The sequence below is a fragment of the Nothobranchius furzeri genome, chromosome 9 (genome assembly GCF_043380555.1).
Source record: "Nothobranchius furzeri strain GRZ-AD chromosome 9, NfurGRZ-RIMD1, whole genome shotgun sequence".
In the NCBI taxonomy this organism is placed as follows: domain Eukaryota; kingdom Metazoa; phylum Chordata; class Actinopteri; order Cyprinodontiformes; family Nothobranchiidae; genus Nothobranchius; species Nothobranchius furzeri.
The window spans coordinates 70,306,235-70,316,234 of NC_091749.1; the positions used below are offsets into that span (position 1 = coordinate 70,306,235).

Sequence of the window (10,000 nt, forward strand, 5' to 3'; positions counted from 1 at the left end):
CAGAAGAGGGAAGAAACAGACAAACGGCTACTAAACCCAGTAACATCTTATGAGTCTCTTTAGACGACTTCACTGGAATAAAGACTTTGACTTCATACTCATTAAAGAGCAAGTCACCCCCAAATCAACTTTATTTCTTCTGATAAACTACATAAATGTGTGTCTAATCGTGCTGCAGACACGTGTAGTCAATAGTTTAGCACTTTAGTGCATTTCAGTTAAAATTTAAATTTTCTGCCTAAAACTGTCAGTGTTGTGCTGTTGTCAGGTAAAAACTCTGCACTGCAGTTGAATTTAAATCTGCCATCGCTATTGGCTAAGAGGTACCCTAGAACGTTAGCTGGTACCATATGATGTCACAATGTCGTTGAGAGCCTGTGTGTGTGTTTGTTAGCAGCTCCGCCCTCTCGGTCTGCTAGGCAACAGCATTTGTTGCATTTTTCAAACAGGAAGTGGGAGTGGAGTAAGAATCTGGTAGGGGGTGACTTGCTCTTTAAGTTCAACAAGTTATATCAAGTGTAAATTACTAAAACATGTTCTGACATCGTAACAATTATAAAGTATCAGCAGTGTGATGAAGACAGATGAAAGTCCAAAGATAAACAAAACCACAAACATTCATGCTCTACTAAATTATTCATGTTCATGCCGCTTTGCGCTGTATAACATACGTAAGATCAGACCATACCTAACGCAACATGCCACCCAGCTCCTGGTGCAATCTACTGTCATCTCCCGCCTCGATTACTGCAATGCACTTCTAACTGGTCTTCCAGGCTGGACTGTGAGACCTCTTCAAATGGTCCAGAACGCAGCGGCGTGTCTGGTCTTCAGTCAGCCACAAAGAGCACACGTCACCCCTCTGTTCATTGAGCTCCACTGGCTAACGCTAGCAGCACGCATCAAATTCAAATTGCTAACACTAGCATACAAAGTCTGAGACGGTACGGCTCCCATCTACCTGTATCCTCTTGCAAAGGCTTACGTCTCGGCCCGACCGCTCCGGTCATCACAGGATGGTCGGCTAGCAGTGCCTACACCACGCTCAGGACAATCCAGACTCTTCTCATGCATCGTTCCACAAATGTGGAATGGCCTTCCAAGCACTACCAGAACAGGAGCTTCCTTTTCAATTTTCAAGAAACTCCTGAAGACCCTGCTCTTCAGAGAGCATCTTCTAAACTAGCACCCTCCCTGCACCTGTCCCCCTCTCTACTGTCCACTCCTTGTTCCCTCCTCTCCATGATTGATGTCAAGTTGTTGTTGTTATTGTTGTTGTTAGCCTCAAGGGCAACATGCCGATTATCACTTGTAAGTCGCTTTGGACAAAAGCGTCTGCTAAATACATAAATAAATAACATTTAAATCATAGTGAGCTGTAAGCTTTAAATAAACAACAATAAAACAATAAATATAAACAACTACAAAGAAAATCAGCACTGAGGCTCGATAACGAAACCTGAACACTAGATGTGAGGAATGGGACCCCGCTGCAAGTGTCGTGAAAGCTTCAACAACCAAAACGATTCTCAGCTAATGGAGAACACATGTGATCGGCTGCACACGGTCGTGGAAAACACGAGAAATAAAGAGCAGCAGAGCCAAGCAGATGCCGGCCGCCCGGGACCAAACAAGGAAACCCATGGATGACATTTTTACTTCCACCTGTGCAGCAAAGGGGGGCCACGTTCCTGAGATCCACATCTCTAGTGGGGAGGGTTATAATAACCAGATGGCTGCACTGGTGTGTGTGTGCGTGTGTGAATTACTGCTTTAGTCCATCTGAAGTCGAGCCCAAGTACCTAATTCAGCTAAGGCACCCAGATTGTTTTTCTTCCTCTGTACTTGGACCACATCCCAGCTTCGCCGAGCTATGGCCGGCTTCTGGAAGTGATGAGGCAGCGGAAGAGGTCTTCTGATGACATCATGGCCACAAGACTCATGGATCTGACTCGTAACACCATCAACCAGTGCAAGAAAGCAGTAAAAATCATACAAAAACTTTCAAAATAAAAGTTGCGTGCTGATTTTCAGTTGCTTAACTAGTCAAAAAAAAGTGAAACGTTTGTGGTGAATCCTCCGTAGCCGAGGTAAACAGAACAGGAAGTTAACTACAGCCCTAACTGGATACATGCTGCCTTCCTTCTCTTTCTTATCATGTGAACTCCTGAAATCACAGGAGGTGATCTCATGACCTTGCAGGACCTGCTGTGTAGAATAGTTTCACTGCCACTGTGCATCTGAAACACTCCCTCGTTGGCCGGGAGTGAAACGTCTTTAATCTATGATTTTACGCGCGACTCAACGTCCAGCGGCACGGCTGGGTAAGACGCTCTCGTGCACAGCCAGTAAGTTGTTGGACGGACAAAACTGAAGGAAATAAGTAATATTTTCAACAGAATTATGCAATTTCCCCTCATTTAATTCATTAACGGGTCACCAAGCCTGGGGCCTCATTTATCAACCATACTTACGCACAAATCTGTGCGTATTTCGTGCGTAGGCATGAATTTACGTATAGTGTGGGATTTACCAAATGTACTTAGGAATGTTCCTGAATGCAAGAAAATCCGAACCCATGCGTACGAACGGCGTCTAGGGATAGAACGGGGAACTGCAGCTCTGAATGTCTGTCATCCACAAATTACATTTACCCAATAAATATTTATTTAGGTAGAGAAAGCAGCCGTGTCTCATTATTGGAGCTAAAACCTATAAAAGACACCGGTGCCCGATGGGAATCTGACACATCATGGCTGATCTGCGTTATTTGAGGATTTAACAGAGCGTGCTCTCTGGAGGGAACACGTTCTCCGTGAGCGCTCTGATCTCAAAGGAAATCCTTCTCCTTCACTGTGGTTTTGGACCCTTTGTGGCACGAGAGACAAACCGCACGAATCCAATTTCATTTCATTTTGCAACTACGAGAACCCTCCAGAACCGCCTCTGCTCCACGATCACACACACCGCGTTGACAGAGTAACCAGACAGCTTGAAGGATGCTGCACTCTCAAACAACATTTCTAAATAAAACCGTCTCAAAACAGAACGGCTCCTGAAATGTGAAATGTAAACGACAAGCCGTTACTGTGCGATTGATCAGATTCACTCTAGGGCTGCACAATATATTGTAAATATATCGTTATCGCGATATCAGCATGCACAATATGCATATCGCAAAGAACAGATAAATATCGTAATGAATGGTCAGCTCAAATGTTTGCTACACATAACGCATTCTGTCAGTCAAATGGAAGCATGATGTTTTTTAACAAATCAAATAGAGCTATTCACCCATTTGGCCAATCGGGTGGGTTCTCATAGGTCAGATGCCCGCCTCCGAGGCGGACGGAACTTCATTTTGATGGTTAGCAAACACCTGAGTAAGCTTTGTTCTGCTCTTTTTACAGATTCCGCTTTTCCCGGGATCCACTGATCGTCTTTTCTTGATCATTTTCTTTTTCCATTTCCTCACATCTTTTGCTTTTTTCATTTTTATAATTATTTGTATTTCTTTGTTTTTGATTATTTTTGTTCCTGGGTTAAGTTTTTATTTATCGCAAGTAATATCGTCATCGCAATATTAATCACTTATCGAATATCGCAGGTTTTCCTAATGCCCTAATTCATTCTTTTATTTATTCCCGACGGGAACCTCTCCCCGGTTCCGACCGCGTTTATAACCTCAACAATTTTCTCTTGCATATTGACAGCCAGTGTTTCCATCTCGCTGTAAATAAAGGTTTTTTTTTCTTTTCAGAAAAAAAAAACAGGGAATCCCCTCAGGTGCTAAAGACGTAGCATGACCAAATATGGGTAATTGGGGGTGTTTCTGTAAGTAAATGAGGGTGAACGGACACGAGCACCTGAGTACGCACAGTTGTGATTTATCATCAGACCGTTGCGGAGGAACGTGTGTAGGAGAGGCCACCGCACGTTTCATAAATCAGGACTACACACATCCTAAATTTCATTTGTAGGAAGGAATATCGGAACGTTTGTACGGACGTTCTGATGCATGAGGCCCCTGGTGTTTTCAGAGGAAATCAAACTAACCAGGACTTGAGATGGTCTGTAAAAGCTGCATCTTTATATCCACCGCTATTAGACTGCACCCTCCTACTAATACTTTACAAGTACTTTTATTTCCCATCAAACAATCAGTGCGTATTTTACATTGTTTGCATAGTTGTGCACGATACCAGCAAGACAAGCCTGGCCAGATTTAAATCTCATCCGCTGTGGTCTGAACATGTTACCCTTGTGTCACACCAAGGCCCACACACACACCTTTAACCTGACTTTAGACCTATCCCATAGGAGGCCTACCACCAGACCAAACAATAAAAACTGTCAGCGTTGCACCGTCGTCAGGGAAAAACTCTGCACTGCATTTGAATTTAAATCTGCCACCGCTATTGGCTAAAACGTTTGCTATGAAGTTAGCTGGTACATTATGATGTCACAATGTCGTTGTGAGACTGTGTGTGTGTGTGTGTATTTGTTAGCGGCTCCGCCCCCTCGGTCTGCCAGGCAACAGCATTTGTTGCATTTTTTAAAACATGAAGTGGGAGTTAAGTAAGTTTCTTGTACGGGGTGACTTGCTCTTTAAAATTATGAGCCATGTCATCATAAAACGGTCAACTACATCATCGACGAGGACAGAGTTATGCTTTTACCAGCTACAGAGAGATTTCCTGGTGTTTCCACGAGCACGAGGATCTGGTGCTTGTTTTTGTTGTGTGAACAGAGCAGCCATGACAGCATCTCTGAGCTACAGCCCTACAAGCTCCTAGAACAAACTATAGAAACCTGGTTTTTTCATGCATATTTAGCAGCGCTGTCTCTCACGGTGCTCCTGGAATTAAAGGGGGGGAGGCGACGTGAGCAAAGGGGCAGAAGTGGGGGTTAAGCTTCACATACCACAACTCCCCAAACTCAGAAAAGCATTTGGTACATTTTCACGACCTCATCGTGAGCTCGGTGGCCAAACAGCATTCCTAAATGCAGGAAGAAAAAAAAAACAACCCAGAAAATCCCCTTTATAGTCACAAACTAGCCTCACATCCTGAGTCATCTGCTGTTATCACAAGCTATGACTAAACAAGTCTAATCCACATGTGTGGCTCGTTCTCCTGAAATGAAGATGAAAACTTTCTCTGCTCTAGAGCAGAAACCCAAATATCCGCCGTCATGAAGCTGAACGGCACTCTGGGATGTTGTTATTGCTGCACATATGCAGCGTTTACCTTAAAGGTTAGCTCATCACGCACGTTTCCAGTTATTCTAGAACAGCTGTGTCGTTATGCTCAGGTCTAGACAGCCAGTGCGTATTCCAGATCATGTGGTCTAAACTTTCACAGACTCGGGCTTCCTCTAATATTTATCTGAGCATATCCACAACCACAGAGAGTCTGATTTACCGAGTGCGGTGCAAAAGTGTTTCCTGTTATGGGCTCAGCCACATCCACAGAGGCTCTGCAGTTCCTCGCCAGCCTCGGCTGCTGCCGCCGAATCATAATAGTCATGTCTAAAGATCCGGTATTAGGTAGAAATGAAGGAGGAAACACTCCTAATTTGTGTGTGTGTGTGTGTGTGTGTGTGAGTGTGTGAGTGTGTGTGAGTGTGTGTGTGTGTGTGTGTGTGTGTGTGTGTGTGTGTGTGTGTGTGTGTGTGTGTGTGTGTGTGTGTGTGTGTGTGTGTGTGTGTGTGAGTGTGTGAGTGTGTGAGTGTGTCCAATTTAGAAAACTGGTATCCTCTGTCCGGCTGATGATTGCATGTAAATAATGAGATTTACACAAACACCGTCAGAATTTGGATAATACACAAATTATTTGATTTTATTTTGCTGTAAAAAAATCTATTAAATACAATGCTATCAGGGAATATACTCATTTAAACCAAACTAATGACCTACGTAGAAAAATAATCATGTATAAAACATGCTTTTTAACTCCCTGAAACCTACACTCGCCCATGCCTTTGTAAAGGTTTTGGTTTAAATATCAGGGAAACAGACACCAGGTAGCACAGAGCAGAACAACAGAGTCGTACCGAGACCCGCTGGTCGTGGTCCGTTTACAGTCAAAGTGAAGAGTACACTGCTTGTCTGAGCCAAACGCCCTCCTGTAGCAGGTTAGTGTTGCATCGGTCCTCACCAGATGACGTATCGGGTGCTGTAGCGCATTGCATGATGGGATAGCTAGGCGTATAAACAAGGGAAGCACCTGTCGCTTTGTGTGTTGTGAGCTTATTAAACTGCAGATAATGGCACATTCCTGTTGTGTGAAGGGCTACCATGCTACCTTCACAAGAAGAAACAAAGGTTAAATGTAAGGAGGGATCACGTTAAAGAGCAAGTCACCCCCAAATCAACCGTTTTTACTGATAAACTATATAAAAGCGTGTTTAATCGTGCTGCAGACACATGTAGTCAATAGTTTTGTACTTTAGTGCATTTTAGCTAAAATTTTCTGCCTAGAACTGTCAGTGTTGTGTCGTTGTCAGGTAAAAACTCTGCACTGCATTAGAATTTAAATCTGCCGTCACTATTGGCTAAGAGGTACCCTAGAACGTTACCTGGTACCATATGATGTCTCAATGTCGTTGTGAGCCTGTGTGTGTGTATTTGTTAGCGGCTCCGCCCTCTCGGTCTGCTAGGCAACAGCATTTGTTGCATTTTTCAAACAGGAAGTGGGAGTGGAGTAATACTCTGGTAGGGGGTGACTTGCTCTTTAACCGGATATTTTCCGTTTTTGACCGTTGATTTTGATGGAGAAATCTCAAGGCTGTTGGTTATTCTGCCGGACTGGAATTACCCCGACATACACAGGTGTGCAGACATTTTAACTCATTCGCTGCCAGCGTTTCTCACCATTTTTACAGTTTTTTTAAGAGTCACAGAATGTAGCACGCTAGGATGATGTCAACGCAAAACAACCAAAACAAAGAGGAGACTCACCTCTTACATCAGGAAGAATCCGCGTGTTTCGAGCGTTATCCGTTCTTTCATTGTTGTTGTTGAATTGTGATCGGCAGAAGCTTTTCTGGTTCGCGTCTCACTTTTTTTACAGCAGCGGCCCAAAACGATCTCCTAACACATGGATGTTCTGCTTCCTGATCACGTGACGAGTGACGTACGCGGATGAAGATCGGCTTTAAAGCTGAGATGTTTGTTCTCACGGTGCGGGGGCTCGTCCGACGCCCACACAGTAAAAAAAAAATGCAAATGACGGCTTTAGTTGTCACTGGCAGTGAATGAGTTAAACGTTACGCACAGAGAATCTCAGAGGTAACAAAATATATCACGAAAAGATTCCCATCAGAATATCTGAGCATTATCTCAGACTTGGAAACCATGATCAGCGCAGCTCGCCATCAGCACCATGAGGACCTGTGAGAGCACGGTGGGTCACAGGCCAGCAGTAGAACCAGAACACGGCTGGCTAAATGTTTACTATAAATATCCCAACAAAACAGAAATCCTCAATTACTGAAACTAATGTACACAACAAACCCCCAACACTGTGGCTGATGCCTTTGATCAGTTCTTAATCCGTTATAGTTTTGACTGAGCTCAGCTCTTACGGGGGGCCATCTCTGAATGATGTAACCGGTAATGACCCCTTGACTTTAAGGCCTGACAGTCTCAACATTACTTATCCAACCTGTCTTCATGAACTCGCTGACCTAGGCTGCACACAAACCAGATTTAGTACTAAAGAATGTGCAGCTACTCAGACACTTCTCTCAGGCTTTGCTGTGAATTACTCCTTTTAGCTGGGTCTAAATATCTGCCGGGCATAATGACTCCCAGTAAGAGGTTTACAGCACAGATGAACTTCTATTCTTACCAGAAACAGTGACGACCTCACCTCGTGTCACAGAGCGTTCCATGCAAAAAGTCCTCCGAAATTCCAGACTTGAAAATTTCCTAATTTAACAAAAGTATTTCTTGTTCAGCACGTCAACAAAGGCAGGAGAAAGATGACTTCTCTCACATCCACAGCGTTTTTCACGCTTCACCCTCAGATACCAACACCAGCGTAACACTGGGCGTGAGAACCCGGTTTAAGCCAGGAAAGCCTGATTCACAGAAGCGGCTGAGCTAAATGGGACGGTGTATCATGTGCAAACACCCACCTCAACGTCCTGCAGGCTGAAGTCATTCTGGTCTTTAAAATTTGCCGCCCCGACACTCAGCTCCATCAGCATCTTGGCAATCTCAGGCTTTATTGCTGCAGTCAGCCTGCTGGCCGCCTCCATGACGTGTTCCTGCACGTCCTTCAGTTGCATAGCTGCTTTGGAATAATGAGAGTTCCTGAACACGTTGCTGAACAGGTCTGTGAGGAAGGCGCTGGCCCGGGAGAACACGTTAAGGGCATCCAGATATTTGGAGATGCCTTGCTGGATGTCAGCGACGTCTGTCGTGGTGCCAGAGGGAGGTGGGTGGCAACTGCCAGGAATGCCCACCCCAGTGCCCATTGGCGATGAAGCGGAGCAAGAGGAAGCTAGAGAGGCGCTCAGGGTCCGGCTCAGCTCAGGCATCTGGTACTGCTGGTGCTGTTGTACTTTCTGCTTGGACCCGCCGAGCAAAAAGCGACGCTTGTAGTCCATTTTACTTTCCTGTGCACTACAACAATACATAGGTGGTGCAACAGCACCGGAAGCTCCTGTTTGCTGTAGTTTGTTTTCTCGTATCTGTTGTACAAAAACACCAAAACCGGTCGAGTTAAGTCGAGTCACAACTCAAGGACCCCGCCTGCCAGAGGTTCATGTCCGAGTTCCTTGTGAGAGTGAAGGGGTGGGGGGTCAAAAAAGGCAGGCTGAGAAAAAAGCTCACATGCAGCCCTGCTGCAGAAGCATCACACCCAGCCTGAAGCACAGGACACGCCCCCACATTCAGCGTTTTCAGCTTCGAGCAAAATGGTCATAACAGAAGAGGACAAATATCACAGCCGGGCTTTAAAGTGCATCAGCTATCCTTCGAGGGGGGGGGGACATACTTCCTCATACACTATACAATATATGCATATGTATTTACATATATAATACTACAGCCTGCACTAGTAAAAGTAGAAAAAAAATCTTTTAAAAGCTCAAAGGAAAAAATGCATCCATGGAAAATGTCCCACTGGTCAACAGCACAAAGGGAAAAAAGACAATAAAAAAGTGAACGGACGCTGGAGTCAGAGGATGCAGCTTTGTTCTTTCTCTTGTAGAGGAGTCGCAGGAGGTGAAGGGTCGACGGATCCAGTCCGTCTCAAATCCTCTTCGCAAAGCCGGACTAGGCAGGCAGTGAGCAAGTGGCCAGCTGATAGCTCTGTTGGCTGGTACGAAGTCTCCAGCAGCTTCCCGGATTATCCCGTCTGCTGGCTGAGGTAGATATTACTCACCGCGGAAACAAGTGTGCCTCCAGATCTCTGCGGATGCAGATTAGAGCGACAAAAGCACAAATGTATCTGTAAGGCCTCTAGGTCGTCTCCTGGGGGAGGGAAAGGGCAGAAAAACAGAAGAGAAGGTTAGCATCATGTTGGAAAGGAAGGATGGGCTTCGCTTCGTCTGACATTCAAAAAGACACGGTACCGCCCTTCCAAACATGACTCAAACAATTCACTGAAGGTCAGTTTTCATTCATTTGTAACCTTCTGCAGAATGCTAGACGATCTTTTGTTGAGCTCAAATGCATTCAAAATAATAATCATGGCAAGAATTCATCATCTAATATAAAACTTTAGCTGTTTGCATTAAAAAAAGTCGTTATTGTTTTACAACACAAAGAACAGTACTGTCTCATTATGTGTACTTGTCTGAACTTGTGTATGTGTAAAACAACTTTGGCCCAAGTACTGTTCCAATTCTAAGTACCTATAAAAGTTCCCGGACGTATTGTTGGTCCGCCCATCGTATCGAGGACGCTATCCCAAAATGCTGTGTGTCACACCCGTTTAGCCCAAATGCAAAATGGCAGAAGCGAACGTTCATGGCTGTTTTCGTATCA

The 10,000-nt window shown here is 44.7% G+C and overlaps 1 protein-coding gene across 1 annotated transcript in view; it reads right to left on the reverse strand.

Moving 5' to 3' along the window:
- The window catches only part of garre1 (granule associated Rac and RHOG effector 1), a 16,554-nt gene extending 7,685 nt beyond the window's left edge, over nucleotides 1–8,869 (reverse strand). The window contains exon 1 of the mRNA XM_015954073.3: nucleotides 8,143–8,869. Coding sequence (XP_015809559.1) covers nucleotides 8,143–8,646 — 504 coding nt within the window. The 5' untranslated portion in view covers nucleotides 8,647–8,869. The remainder of the gene's footprint in view (nucleotides 1–8,142) is intronic.
- Between the last annotated feature and the right edge of the window lie 1,131 nt (nucleotides 8,870–10,000).